Source organism: Clarias gariepinus, chromosome 7, assembly GCF_024256425.1.
Source record: "Clarias gariepinus isolate MV-2021 ecotype Netherlands chromosome 7, CGAR_prim_01v2, whole genome shotgun sequence".
Lineage (NCBI taxonomy): Eukaryota > Metazoa > Chordata > Actinopteri > Siluriformes > Clariidae > Clarias > Clarias gariepinus.
The window spans coordinates 39,692,501-39,708,611 of NC_071106.1; the positions used below are offsets into that span (position 1 = coordinate 39,692,501).

Consider the following 16,111-nt stretch of genomic DNA (forward strand, 5'->3'; position numbering starts at 1 on the left):
TCCCTCAGTTACTGAACTCCCTCCCAGTGGATTATGTCATACACGACGCCACTTCTGTTTATTTTATATTAATTATTTATTTTATATCATATTATAAGTAGAAATATCAGTCTTTCATTTTTGTGTGTACTTAAGTAAAAGTACTTAGTAGGATCTTTCTCTCTCTCTCTCTCTCTCTCTCATGCTGTTTTTGTTGCTGTCTGTAACCAGCTCCGCTCCGCGTCTGATTTCGAACACCTGTTACGTTATTAGCTTAAAGCTAGTCTTGAAGGAAAACAAGTCACGCGATTCCACATAATGGTCAGCAGGTGGCTTCACACCACTGTGATCAGGTCACACACGAAACGCCATGCAGAAATACAGCGAAGTAAAAGTACTGACATTCGCTGTACGTTTGAGCGGAGTTAAAGTACAAAGTATCTTTAGATATAATGACATACATGTAGGTACTTAACCACAGTAACAAAGTACATCTACTCAGTTGCCTCCTACCTCTGGTCATGACCAATACTCCTGTTTCATTAAATGTGAAACTCCTCCCAATACATTACATCATAACCCAAACTCCTCCCAATACATCATACCGTGTATATACATGTTTATACATTATTATTAATTATCTAACATCGGATATCTTATCGGATCAAACCGACACATGAACTGTCAGGAGCGAATTAGTTCATTTCATTTTTGGTCAAATGGTTTTAAATGTAATTATTTAAATACAGGAAAACAGACATCTGTGCATAAATCTGTATTTAAATGATGTGAATGAACACAGTGTTGTGAAACGTCACATCGATATCAACACTGTTTACAGAAGATTAAGTATTTATTATATTACATTCATTTGCTCATGTCATGTGTGTGTGTGTGTGTGTGTGTGTGTGTGTAGTGCCTTTATTGGACAAGTCCCGAGTACAGAGTGTGTTACCAGAATGTCTCTCTAAACCTACTTTCATCTATAGAATCAGGGCGATCGGCCGATATCAGGGTCTGCACTTTGTGAGTACACTTTCTCTCTCTTCCACACCCACACACACACACACACACACGCATACATACACACAATGTTCAATAAAACACAAAACTTCTAAAATGTTTTGTAAGTTGATAGAAACTGGTGTGCTTGTTTTTTTTTAGGTCCACTTGTCTTACGTTTATCCCAATGACTTCACACGCCTCACACACATGGAGAACATCAACACATGTTTCTACAAGATGAAACCCATCTATTTTGAAGCGTAAACACACACACACACACACACACACACACACACACACACACAGATAGTCCCCTACTTATGAACAAGTTCCTTTTCAGGAGCTTGTTTGTAAATCAGATTCGTTCTTAAGACAAAGTGTCTGACAAAGTGAGTCTTATACGCCTTTAACACGAATATACAATGTAAATTATACCGAATATCCACTTGACTTAATCTCTGTCCCCTTTTCCCACACTGACATCATGTGTCCAAAAATTGTAACCACACCTAAGTTGTCTCTGCGTGTTTGAATCATGAGGGGAATCTAAGATACCATTCTGTCAGCTGTTTTCCACTGTATTGGACTGTAAATCCTGTTTTGGATTACACATTATATACTGGACATTTTATACATTCACATACACACTAAAAATATTATATATAATTGTAAACATTGGTATCTGGTGCACTGCAGTGTCTATTTTTTGTACAATACATGTGAGATCCTTACGCGATTTGTTCACATCTACGATTGAACCGCAGTCCGTTCGTAAATGCGGAAATTCATAACTCGAATGTTTGTAAGTTGGGGACGACCTGTATCTCTCTCTCTCTCTCTCTCTGTGTGCATAACCAAATAATTTATTAATTTTTAAAAAATGTATGTATTTTTGTCATAGTAATCAGATGATTGTTATCATAGCATAAGTTGTTACAAGCTATTAGTTGTTATTAGTTATCAGTTGATAGTTAATTGTTTATCCTTTGATTAGTATCAGTAATCAGTTGATCAGTAATCAGTCGATCAGTAATAGTTGATCAGCGGGTGATTCTTCGCACAGGTACGGCTTCTCACGGTACATGAGCCTGGACAAACCGGATGGAAAGGACCTGAGGTTCAGAGACAACGGTACTGAAAACAAGAGTTCAGTTAATTTAAGGCATTTCTATTCCTTTAGTGTCTTATTTTTACCTCACCCATGTACACAGATATAAAAACCTTTTGTAGGATTTCTTTGTGCCTTACAGCCTTTCCACACTGGCCCCACCCACTAGCCATTAATATGCATAAAACTATTTAAAATTTATTGCCAACAACTTAGATATCATCATACTGTAATATGAAGTACTTTTTAATGTCTGGTCTGCTTCCTCTGTCATGGTGGTTCTCCTGCCCCCCTGCAGGTGATTACAGAGGGGTGGGGCAAGCGATACAGAGCGAGGAGCTGGACTACCACGATGACTACAAGCAGCACCAGCAGAGGAAACTCTTCTCTAACTCTCTGAATGAAAGGAACCTAAGTAGAAGTAGGCCAGAAGAAGATATGAACAGAGAAGAAAGCTTGCAGGAGGAGGCCCAGGCACGGGATCAGGAGAATCGCACAAAGTCGAAAAATAAAGCTCTAATCCAGAAGCCGAGTTTAGGAGAAAAACTGGACCCTAATAACAACCTGAAAAATGACCCGGGGAACATCTCTCTCTCCAAGTCAAACCATAAGAACTTTCAGCCTCAAAAAGATGATGTCATCAATAAAAAATATCTTCGTGACGCTGTTAACGACTCCATCAAGGATCCACCAAAGAGGAAAGGCAGAGAATATGTGAAAGTGCTCGGAGCGAAAGCACATAAACAGCCGAGTAACAGCAGCTCAGACCTGTGGATGGTGTACGAAGACTCTGAGATGGAGAGCATGATCAGGGACATGGCTGCGTACGACCCTGAGGTCAGATGGAATCAGACGTTTCAGGACAGTCAGATGGACTTTCAGGCCATGAGGTCTGATTGGATAGACCTGAACTGTAATGTGAGTGGAAATCTGCTGATCAGCCAATCAGAAGCAAGTGCCGTGGTGCAGGCTTTTATGGAGAAACTCGAGCTGAAGTATCCCGGGTACGAATCGCGTGAAACACACACATTTTCATCTCGGACTAGTTTTTAATCGCAGTGTTTTTCTGTCTATAATATCGCAAAAAATATTCGTAGAAGATATTGTTAACATTATTATGTATAATTATTATTTTATTAGTTATCATATAATTATTACTTATTATTAATTATTTTATAATAAGTATATTTTTATTGGTTCAAAGGTTCATTGTAATGTTAAGAAATTTAAATGAATAAATGAACATTAATTCTGTGAAAAAAATGTTTTTAAATCTTATGTATAAAATTTATAAAACTATTTATATAGCACTTTTTTCCAACAGAAGGTAACAAAGTTTTAGTAAATGATAAGCATTAAAAGTAAAATTAAATACATAAGATAAAGATCAAAGAGTCAGCAAAAAAAAAATATATATATATACTCACTAAATAAAAAGAAATAGTATGATGTATATTATATTCATTAATTTGATCATATTATTATTACATTGATTTCCATTCGTTTTATATATATATTGATATGTATTATAATATATCAATATACATCAAATGACAATAAATTTGGTATTAAAATATTTATACAAATATTTTATTTTAAAATTCTTTAGTTATAAGGATAATCATAATTTTAATTGTCTCAGTTCAACTTTCTATTTAAAAGAATTTTATATTAGCAAAAATAGCTAATATAAGATATGATAACATAACTAAATGTAGGCTACCATTCGTTAAATCAAATACTTATAATATTTAAATAATAAAATCTTGGTTAAATTCTGTATATAAGATTGTAATATGTGAAATATTATTTCTCTGCCTTAATCAGTCAATCAGACAGAAATAAATACAACACAACTAGTAGCTTAGTCGAGTATTTAATACATGTGTGTGTGTGTGTGTGTGTGTGTGTGTGTGTGTGTGTAGTCAGTACTCTCTGCAGCGTGTTGTCGATGTGGTGAAGCGCTCCGAGATGGGCCGGTGGAGTCGGTATCTCCTGGAGCTCGAGCTGATGGAGGCGTCAGGAGCTCGAGTGCGACTCGTTCAATACGTCCACGCGTACCTGCAGAGCGCCCTGGGGCAGAGCTGGAGCACACCGCCGCAGCTGTGTTACTCAAAGAACTTTATGTGGAACCCCGACGCTACCATACACATCATAGTACCAGGTCTCGCTCACACACACACACACACATGTATGCACAAGCATTAGTAAAACATTTATTAATTAGTCTGGTTTCATGAGTAAATACAAAGACGTCATTGTGTTAAAGGATGCAGTAGATGTTTCAGATAAACTGTTTTGTTAAGAAGGCGTGTGTGTGTGTGTGTGTGTGTGTGTGTGTGTGTGTAGTAAAGAACCAGGCTCGCTGGGTGAAGAAGCTCATCGTGGACATGGAGGAGCTTTACCATGTCACAGGAGACAACAACTATAACCTCATCATCACAGATTACTCCAGCACTGATATGGATGTAGAACAGGCTCTGAAGGAGTCTCGCCTTCCCAAGTATACACACACACACACACACACACACACACACACACACACACACACACACACGTAGTGGATGTTCAGGGTGTAAAAGGATTGTTATACATTGGATAAATTTACACTGTGTGTGTGTGTGTGTGTGTGTGTGTGGATCTCTTCCAGGTATCAGTACCTAAGACTTAATGGAAACTTTGAAAGGTCAGCTGGTCTTCAGGCTGGAATAAACCTCATCACAGTGAGTACACACACGCACCCTAACCCACAGGATTGAGATTAAACAGCTGTGTGTCCATAAAAAAACACTTGTTAGTGAGACTCATCAGAAAAAGGCTTCAGTTTGGCAGGGAGGATAAAGACCGGACTTTGGAGCGATTGAAGAAAAAGGTCATGTGACCTGGTGAGTCCAGATTGAGCCTATCCTGTGCTGGAGAAGTTTAATACAAGAACTCCATGGCCATGTTGACACGATGACATGCGGCGAGCTCAGAGTTAAGGGGAGCTTCCCAGATTTCCCAGCAGGACTTCCAAGTCGAGGGTCTGTTTCCAGAAGGCTACAAACACAGGAGTGGTTCCCCGGACTCTACTTTGAGAACCATGGCTCTAACTCTGTTTATCAGACACACCTTAAAGTGATATTGTGATGTGAATGTGATGAGGGATGAAGTGTGATGTATGCAACTTGTGTTTTTCTCCCCAGGATAATCACAGCATCGTGTTTCTGTGTGACCTGCATCTCCACTTCCCGATGAACTTCTTTGACTTGGTGAGGAAACACTGTGTTGAAGGTCAGACGGCTTTTGCTCCCATAGTGATGAGGCTTAACTGTGGAGCGACGCCAGAGGAACCCAACGGTACACACTCGCGCAGCACTCCTCTGTCATTCTCTTTAATGAAGAAATGTACAGTACTAAACGTTTGAACACACCTTCTTATTCGATCAGGTTTATGTTCTCAGGCGAACACATGTAACATTTTTCACTGTGCCATCATTTGTTTAACAAAACGGAGCCAAAAAAAAACAAAAACATGTGGCCAATAAGAAGGACCCCACTGTTTCAATAGCTTGTGGCTCCACCTTTAGCAACAAATATGTGGCTGAGCATTGAGGTCCATCAACTCCACTCTGGTCTCATGTATCCATATTGTTCCAGAAGTCAGTTGTGATTTGTTCAGATACTGTTTTGTGAACCGCAGCCGTGCTTTCATGTTCTTTTTTAGACAGAAGGGGTTTTCTCTTCTCACCCTTTTAAACAAACCGTACTTGTTCAGTCTTCTTCTAATTGTGCTGTCATGGACTTTAATATATAACACGTAACCTGTAGGGTCTGAGATGTAGCTCTTGGTTTGGTTGTATTCTGAGCATGGCACGGTCTCACCTGGGGGCGTCCACTTCGGGAAGACTGTCCTGGAGGCTTTCCACTTGTGAATAATCTTTCTCACTGTAGAACGTTGAACTTCAAATTGTTTGGAGATGGTTTTTATAACCCTTAACATATTAATGTGTAGCAACAATTCCTTCCCTAAGACAAATGCTTATGTCCTTCCTTCTTAACACACACCTGAACACTCCAGACCAGCAAACTGCCAAAACCTCTGCTTTGGTTAATTAAGCAAGGGTTGATGATTAGCCGCATCTGGCTGCAACTTACCCTCTTAAAACCTTTTGACTTTTTTTTTAATTATTTAAATAATGGTAAGGATGTCGCTCTTTTGCATGTCGGCGTTCCCAAATTCCCCGTAGTATGTGAATGAGTGTGTGTGTATGTGTGTGTGCCCTGCGATAGATTAGCACCCTGTTTAGGGTGTACCCTGCCTTGTGCCCTAAGCCTCCTGGGATAGGCTCCGCCCCCACAACCCTGAATACATTTACATTTAGGCATTTGGCAGACGCTCTTATCCAGAGCGACTTACATTTTTATCTCATTACACATCTGAGCAGTTGAGGGTTAAGGGCCGCGCTCAAGGGCCCAACAGTGGCAACTTGGTGGTTGTGGGGTTTGAACCTGGGATCTTCCGAACCGTAGTTCAATGCCTTAACCACTGAGCGACCCCTGGAATACAGGATATAGCGGTATAGAAGATGAGTGAGTGAGTAAGTGATGGCAAGGATAAAAAAAGTTATATGTTGATGTTCGTTTAAAGATGTATTTGCCAAATACTGAGACCTGATCAGATTTTTATTATGTTTTACATCAACTGTAAGAGGGGGTACTAAAGGCAAATAATGACAGAACAAATATGGAATCACGTATGTAGTCAACAATGCACAATAAACAATATTTTGACTTCTTCAAAGTAGCCGCCTTCTGCTTTGAAGACAGCTTTGCGCACTCCTGGCATTTTCCTGGCCCCCGGGAATGATTTTGCACAACCTGGAAGGAGTTCCTAGAGGTGTTGAGTAATCACCCTCTGGTCCAGCTCATCCCAGACCATCTCATATGGATGTAGATCGGGTGATCTACATGTGAGGGCCGGGTCATCTGATGCAGCGTTCCATCACTCTCTTTCCAGGACAAATAGCTCTTAGACAACTTAGAAGTGTGCTTGGCGGTCATTGTCCTGATGGACCCAAACTAGATGGGATGGCATGTTGCTGCAAAATGCCGTGGTCGCCATGCTGGCTAAGTCTGCTCTCAATTTTGAATAAGGCACCGATAGTGTCACCAGCAAACCACCCTCACACCATCACACCTCCACCCCCATGCTTCACAGTGGGAACTACAGATTCAGGAACTGTCTGTTCACCTTTTCTACACACGCTTTCAAAAGATTTGGCAGTTAGAACCAAAACTTCTGCTTGTTGTTAACCCTGAAGGCCTGACTGAACTCCCTGTGGTTTCCTCTGAACACTGGATGTTGAAATACACTATATTGACAAAAGTATTCGCTCGCCTGCCATCACATGCATATGAACTTGAGTAACATCATAATAAACCCTATGGATTGAGAATGGGATGTTACTCAAGTTCATATGCACGTGTAGGCAGGTGACGAATACTTTAGTGTATGTTTGCTGCATGGGCAACATAAAGCATTTATGTGAGCTCTAATCTGAGGTGCTGTAAACTGGTGGTTTTTAAAGCTGGTCAGTTTATTAACTTTTTCCCTGCAGTAGAGGTAGCTCTTGGTCTTCCTTTACTGGGACGGTCCTCATGAGAACCAGTTTCATCACAGTGTTTGATGGTTTTGGCGACTGCACTTGGGGATACATTCAAAGATCTTCAGATTTTTCAGATTGACTGACCTTTATTCTCTTAACGTATTAAAGTAACGATGGACTGTCTTTTGTATTTACGTAACTGAGTGTATCTTGCCAAAATATGGATTTGTGCTGTATTTGTAGAAGCACTAATAGGGCTAATGACTCTGTACACACCAGTGGCGGCTGCTCTAAGACTACAAGGGAAGCTCTGCTTCCTCCACTATGTCAGAAAATAAATGCTCATATATGCACTGTCGTATTTATATTGGTTTGAATAAAAGTGCGCTAGAACGCGTTCAACTTCTTGACTAGCTCGTTCAGAATCAGGTATTTATTGTAGATTGTTTGACGCGATTTTCTTGTCATACATTTCCGTGCAGCACAGCGCGTTAAACCCTCCTGAAGCCCAGCTTCACTGGAGCTCTATGGGCAGCACAGAGGATAAAACCGAGAAAATAAATCATCACTTTCAGGGAGGCTCAGCTTCTCTGGGAGTGAATGGAGCAGTGGGCGGGCCAGGATGCTGGGCTGCTGCATGATAATTGGAGGAGCTGTTTAAAGGGCGGAACCCCTTTTTTGATTGACAGCAATGTATTAAGTATACATCAGCGCTACAGAGATTCGAGTTCAGTCCCATGCGGATTTGCACGTCGTGCTACGACGACCTGCTGCACTCTGTATTGTTTGCTGGTGATATAAACCGTTTTTGTTTGTGCAAATCATTCTTTAAATTATAAAAAAAAACATATTATAGCGTTCTTAACTTTGCTCCTTGTTTCAGCATCGTAAAGTTAGTTCGTTCATATAATTAAAGTAGCTTGTGGAAGGGAAAACTAGCCAGCTAGCAAGCTGTGCATAATGGCAGACGCAGACGGGGCTAATATTGTTAACCTGCTCTTCCTTACGAGGAGAGACTCAGAATTAAACAGCAGGGCAGACCGATGCCCAAGATTAATCTGGTGCAAAAATCAATGCCTTTTGACGAAACCTTCTCAGGGAATGGGTGCGTTTGGTCAAACGTGGGTTTTGGGGATCTGGGTAACTTTGACAGGGCAAACAAAAGGCATGAAAGTGCAAAGAACATCATGAATTTTAGGATAAAGGCCTAATATGAGCCTCCCCTGTTTCGAAAGCTAGCAGCCGCCACTGGTACACACCCTTCCTCTGGTCTAAAGCACAGTAAGAAGGCATGAAATGTCACAGATTACCGCACACACCTGTGACCCAAATACAACCATCCCAGGTGACTGCCTTGTGACTAATGAGAGAACGTCATGAGTGTGGCGAGCTGTCATCACAGCCGGTTGTAGTCACCACTGAAGGAGAAGGTGTGTCCGAACTTTAATGTAGTTTATAAATTATTATGAGCTCATTAGCCTTTCAAGTTAACTGTAAATGAATATTTAATGTGGTAGATGAATAGTAAACCATAATTAATCTCATTAACGATTAATCGATGCATCACTACAATAAAGATAATAAAGAGTCTCTTCATCTTTATCTAAAAGTTTCCTTCAAACTGAATGATTAATGAACTTAATAACTTTCTTAGTCAACATTCCGCTGTTCCTTTAAGCTATAACTATACAGCTTCTCATTCGGGTGAGTTTTATTAATTCATTAATTTCTTGTGCCCTGAATTAGATTTAAAATAGCACCGAATACGTTTTCTTTGTTGTTGTTGTTGTTGTTATTTGTCACATGCCGATCGGGTCCTCCTGCGACTCGCTGCCTCCTGCTGAGACTCCACAGTAATGTGTTTTTGTGCTCCGCAGGTTACTGGGAGGTGAACGGTTTTGGTTTGCTGGGTATTTATAAATCTGACCTGAACACTGTAGGAGGCATGAACACCAAAGAATTCAAGAACCGCTGGGGAGGAGAGGACTGGGAACTCCTGGACAGGTGAGACGTAGCGCGCCGACACTGTGACAGACGTTCATGACCTCGCTCCTCGATATAGCACTTTACACAGTCAGTAAAGTCCATCACGGGGTGTCATTCCATCCATCACTGATGATGATAAACATGTCAGCACGTGTGTGTGTGTGTGTGTGTGTGTGTGTGTGTGTGTGTGTGTGAGAGAGAGAAGGAGAGATGCGTATGTTAAATAAGGAAACATACTTCCAGCATAAAATAGGATGAGCATTTTCAGCGGGACGTCACACGACTGCCGGTATGAAGAGTTTTTGGGTTGCCAGGTTTGTGCAGTGAAAAAGAACAGGAACATTCATTATAAGGCTGCTTTCACACTAGGGACTGATATGGTTGTGTAGTGTGAACACGCTGCACCGTAACTGAGCACGAATCCCTGATTAAACCTCTAAACAGCCGATCAGAGATGCGGTCCCCAGACACGAGACGCATCCCAGAGAGACACACGGGGCATCCATGTGACGAGATCTCTAACCAGAAGCACCAGGATGGGTCAGACAGGTCCGGAGGGCAGAGGGAGTCTGGATCACTGGCAGCTCAGGAACGACATGTGTAGCTCGACAGAGAGAGAGAAAGAGAGAGACAGGAGGAAGACAGCATCCAAACATACTAGTTCACCATAATACTCTACGTCCATGAGTCCCCCAGATCTGCTCCTTTACCTAAGGCTAATCTATTTATAAAAATGCTTGGCTAAATAAATAGGTTTTTAGCCTGGACTTAAACACTGAGACTGTGTCTGAGTCCCGAACACTATTTGGAAGACTATTCCATAACTTTGGGACTTTGTAAGAAAAAGCTCCGCCCCCAGCTGTAGTTTTAATAATATGCGGTACTGACAAGCAGCCTGCATCCTTTGATCGAAATAGGCGTGGCGGATCGTAAGACACTAGCAGTTCGCTCGGATACTGCGGCGCGAGACCATTTAATGCTTTATACGTCAAGAGTAGTATTTTAAAATCAATGCGAAATTTCACAGGAAGCCAATGCAATGTAGATAAGATAGGGGTTATGTGCTCGTATCTTCTGGTTCTAGTGAGGACTCTCGCTGCTGCATTCTGGACTAGCTGAAGCTTATTTATGCATCTAGCTGAACAACCAGACAGTAAGGCATTACAATAGTCCAACCTAGAGGTGATAAAAGCATGAACTAGTTTTTCTGCATCGTTTAGCGACAATAAATTTCTTATTCTGGCAATATTTCTGAGGTGAAAGAATGCTATCCTGGTAATATTATCTACATGAGCTTCAAATGAAAGGCTGAAATCAATGATCACACCAAGGTCTTTCACTGTTGCACTCGATGGAACAGAAACGCCATCTAAAGTTACAGAGTGATTTAGAATCTTACTTTTAGCTGTATGCGGTCCTATGACTAGAACTTCTGTCTTATCAGGATTAAGCAGAAGGAAGGCTCAGTGTGCACAGAGTTTGCATGTTCTCCCGGTTCCTGGTGGGTTTCCTCTGGTTACTCCGGTTTTCCCCCACAGTCCAAAGGCATGCGGATTACACTAAGAGTAGTATTTTACTACTAGTATTTTACGGTGTGTGTGTGTGTGTGTGTGTGTGTGTGTGTGTGTGTGTGTGTGTCCTGCAATGGATTGGCACACGCCCCGTGTTCCTGTACACAGTATAAAGCCGTATAGACAGTGAGTGAGTGAGAATATTCTGTATTAAAACTCTTTGTAAGTAATCAGTAGTGTTAGAAACAGATGTTAGGTTTTACTGAGTGTGCTGGAGAAATGTGGGTTGTTCTGGTAACTTTGTCACACTCACTTCTTTCTTTTTTCATCTAAAACCCAGGAGTCTACATTAAAGTTTTTGTTTACATCTGAAAACTGATCACATACAGTAGTACGTCACTTTCTTCTGTAAAATATTCTTTATTAATATGTCATTTATTTATTAATTACTAAGTTATGTTTAGTAATATTAAATGGTTTTGTACATACAATAATGTCGACATGATAAACATGTATAATTTGGACTAAAGACAACATTGTGCCTTTTGACTTTTGTACAGTACTGTGTGTAAACTTTCAACCTTGGAAACGGTGTGTACGAAAACAGCTATAGATTCTTTCTTTCTTTCTTTCTTTCTTTCTTTTGAATGAGACGCAGCTTAACCGTGCGTATGCACACATGTGCGTCATGGATGTGCCCGGGTGAGAGGTGAACCTGGACTACACCTCTTGTTGTTTTATGCCTTCCATATCATTTAGCAATCTATACAAAGTATGAACACAAATAGTTTAGGTTTAAATAATTTTATTTAGTTCCTCGTGCAGAGCAAAAGGAGGCGCATTAGAAACCTCCACTGTGAGAAAAGTCGCGGTGCAGACTGAGCCCGTGACCACGCCCGTGCTGGAGCGACCGTCACAGTTTAACAAAATCATGAATCTGTCAAAAGAACACCACGTTCTCGCCGTTCCAGATCATCGGCTTCTCATAACCCTGCAGTGCGGCGTACAGTACTCACTCAACACGCGGCCGCTTCTACGGCTTTCTGCCATTGGTGATGTGATGCAGTTTAAAAATTTAGTTCCTTAAATAAGTAAAACGCAGAAATTCACAACAACTCGTTATTGTTATTATTGTTAGAGTTGTTTATTAGAGACAAATTGTGTTAATATTCTTTTCTGAAGTTCCTGAAATGATCTCACATCCTGAGCCTCATCTATCACACAGAGTCTTATACTGTACTGTATGCTAAATGTATATCAGACCTTTAGTGCAGAGAGACTTAGCGTAAAGAAGTCGTTTTATGTTATCATAAAACGCATTCATTAAAAATGATCAAACTAACCACAGTGAGCTAAAACTAATCCTCCAGTTCTGATCAAATGTAATGATGAAAGAGACACCAGCGTGTGTGGAGACGGCGGTGACCGTCAGTCTGTGCGGTTAACACTCCTCCGCTCGCGCTGGATTTAACACGCATCTGTTATTAGTAGTATTATTTTATATATATTTAGAGATATAGAAGTGAGTCAGAATAACTTCCACCTCTGTTTTTAACCCTTTACCCTTGATGGTTCTCTCCGTGCGCCCATCTGCCCGCTCACACATCACTAGATGCAAATGAGCTGTGCCAGGACGGAGCTTTGCCCTTGACGGGGATCTGCACACAGACACACACACACACACACACACACACAAAGAAAATCAGGCTTCCTATAACTTCTGTAAAGCTCTTAAAACAACAAACAAAGCAAAAACATACAAACCACAAATTTAGATGTTGTTTTTTTTTGTTTTTTGAAGAAGAGAGAAAAATCAGATGCTGGTAATGAACAAAAATGTTAATATCCGTTTAAGTAAATATTAATTATTTAGTGGCTAAGGTATTCCGTTTAATTTCCAGGTTTATGATACAGATATTTGATTTCCTGCACAGTAAAGGAATGTGTGTTTGATTTGCGTGTAAACAGGATGAGTAATTGGCAGCGTGTAGAAATGATCACGAGCTCATTACATTACACGCAGTAATGTTTCATATAACTTGTACTCGTAATGTGAACAATAATCTCGCTAATCTTAACCCTATCAGTTAACACGATTAGACTTCTGTGATGGCAGGAGGTAAATAAATCCCTCCTCGCTGAGATCATCAAACAAACCAGAACATTTCAGAAACCTTCTCATGCTTGTGGTTTTTTTTTGGTGCGTGCGAGTACTTGTTCCGGTCGAGCCTGTTCTTCTAGTTCCTCACTCGAATGTCTCTTTGACCGACATGACCTGAAGCTGGTCTCGAGGTGTTGGAATCGCTGACGCCACGCCGTGCACTAACACGCTTGTGTCATGTGTCTGGTTGGATGTAGGATCGTGGAGGCGGGGCTGGATGTGACACGCCTGTACTTGAGGAATTTCTTCCACTTTCACCACTCGAGACGCGGCATGTGGAACCGCAAAATACTGCGCGGCACGTAGGACCGGCGACACCTGCGTCCTGGAAGACGACGCTCACTGTGACACTCTAACCGGCGTTCACCCTCAGCATGCATCCGTCTGCCAGCAGGCGTCACCCCACTGTGGGTGGAGCCAGGGCATCACGCCAAGGTTCCATTGGTTGGTCCTCACTAGGTAAAATAGTGATGTCACAACTATGGACTTTTTTTTTTCTTCTCTTATCCGTGTCACATGTGAGTTACGGGGACGTCTGAAGGAGAGGATATCGCATGAATCCGAAATGACTTTCAGGTGTGTCTGTAAGTGTAGCAGATGAGCGCTTGCTCAGGGTTTCCTTCACACTGTGAGCAGACATTAGCACTCAGGGGATTAGACAGTGAATGCACGGTTTCCGCCGACTCCGTTACAGCCGTACGTGTGTTTCTGACGCTTCACCGCTCTGGGAGTGGAGTGACGTCAGTGCAGATAATTAGCAGGACTGTTTAAAGTGGACCAAACCATTTTAATGAGCTTTATATAAGTGTCAGAGGTTTACAAATTAATCTAAAATCAAAAATTTTTAATGCCAAGCAGAAACAAAATACTTCTTATTTCCTCAACACACACATGTTCAAGTATTTCCCACCAGTTTTCAGGCATTTCCCACCCGTTTTCAGCTAATCAGTTATACAAAAACAAAATAAAAAATCTTTTAGCAGCAACAAATCTATTGTGTGTTAATGGAAGTGTGTTAATTTACAATGAAATCCTCAATGGTTCGTGATGCAAAACTTGAGTAGTGATGCAACTTGGAGCTAAAGAGCTTTATCCTAGCGGTTAGCTGGTAACTGTGAGCGGTTAAGGTAGCCTTTTTATTATTCCTCAGATGATGGGGGTAAAAGATGGTGAGTGTTTGGTGTGACTTGCCTTTTGATCAAAACCTTGAAATAAAATGATAACTGGGTGGAGCCAAGCAATAAGTCGGGGGAGGTTCTAATTTTTTTTTTTTTTTTTTATCCAAATTATGAGGTCATATTAAGGGGGTCAAAAATCTATTCAAGCACCAATAAATAAACAAGCGATTTGGGATAAAAAAACAGGGACCTTTTTTATTTTATGGTTTTAAAACACCTTTAAAGAGTATGTTACTGTGTAATTATTAGGTTATTTTCTGTATCCTGAAGTGTGTAGTGTAAAGAGACACAAACTTCCTGCAATCTGGGTTTGTCACCGTGCCTTTATTCTGACTCTCTGTAGTTCAGGGTTTGTTTAAATGATTTGCTGTGTGTTAAACTGTAAAGTCATACATTTCTGCACAAGGCGATCTGATGCTCAGGAATATTAAACCAGCTCCAATAAAAACAAACGTGCCTTTTGGTTCTGAACAAGGTAAAGTAATGCAAAAGAAATTGCATTTGGATTATTCTCTTCTCTTTAATTTTTTTACCCAGAATGCAATGTTTTATTCAAATTTATATACACCTTTATTTATTGATAGGTTTCTAAGGGAAAAGAGACGGGTGTGTGATGCAGACTTCATGTGTACTGTGTGTATGGAATAATACTTTTGTCCTTGGGACTTGGAATTAAATTACAAATTGTTTATCTAAAGTTTCGAAATTGCTCTGCTGTAATGTTTTAGAAATTAAAATGAAAATCTGATTTTGCATTGTAAACAATGTACTGTGTATTGCTATATCTGTCCACTTCTTTACATTTTAATCTATATTATATTATATCATATCATATATTATATTATATTAAATTATATTTGAAGACCTTAACACTGGATTTAATTTGAAAACATTTGGTATTATTCAATAAAATTTAATTCTATTAATTTTAGAACTACACACATTCAAATTGTTCATTTTTAATAGAATTTTTATTATTATTTATTTATTAAAGAGGAGATCGAATGTTTGATGGTGTTTGTGGGATTTTGCTGCTTTCCTGCCATAAATGACGTTATTATACATGTATGTGTATATATTTGTACTGTATATACTGTACTGAGTGTATGGACGTCTGAAGTCATTTTTTTACTGAAATCAGCAAAGTGATTTAATTTATTTTTGGCTGATTATTATTCATTTTGCATATTTTTATTTCTTTAAAATATTTTAAAACCAATATTAAATAGTAATTCATTAAATAGCTAAATAAATAAATTACTTGGTTATGCAAGTACGTAGTTGGGTCATGAATATTGCATGAATAATTCATGTGGTTTATCTCCTGATTATAGTTGTGCAGGAAGTGTAGAGTTTTTGTGTTGTTGTTGTTGTTGTTTAATGATTTCGTTTGTTTCTGTCCTTTTCCAGCTAATTTTAATCCTCTTTTTCTTGTTAAAACTGATGCCATTGTTATTTTTAAGCAGGGACATCAGCTGGCATTTAAACACACATACACACACACACACACACATACACACACAGTATATATATATATGTGTGTACATTAAGCCTGAGCTCTTTTCAGAATGCATGCCTGTGGCTGTAAATCACAC

At 40.0% G+C, this 16,111-nt stretch overlaps 1 protein-coding gene across 1 annotated transcript in view; it reads left to right on the plus strand.

The window, feature by feature from the left end:
- The window catches only part of b4galnt3b (beta-1,4-N-acetyl-galactosaminyl transferase 3b), a 35,704-nt gene extending 20,403 nt beyond the window's left edge, over positions 1-15,301 (plus strand). Inside the window, exons 11-20 of the mRNA XM_053500595.1 lie at positions 896-1,005; positions 1,144-1,244; positions 2,048-2,115; positions 2,391-3,096; positions 4,018-4,256; positions 4,442-4,595; positions 4,743-4,815; positions 5,278-5,431; positions 9,558-9,684; positions 13,536-15,301. Of these exons, the coding sequence (XP_053356570.1) occupies positions 896-1,005; positions 1,144-1,244; positions 2,048-2,115; positions 2,391-3,096; positions 4,018-4,256; positions 4,442-4,595; positions 4,743-4,815; positions 5,278-5,431; positions 9,558-9,684; positions 13,536-13,644 (1,841 nt within the window). The 3' untranslated portion in view covers positions 13,645-15,301. The remainder of the gene's footprint in view (positions 1-895; positions 1,006-1,143; positions 1,245-2,047; positions 2,116-2,390; positions 3,097-4,017; positions 4,257-4,441; positions 4,596-4,742; positions 4,816-5,277; positions 5,432-9,557; positions 9,685-13,535) is intronic.
- Positions 15,302-16,111: the final 810 nt, after the last annotated feature.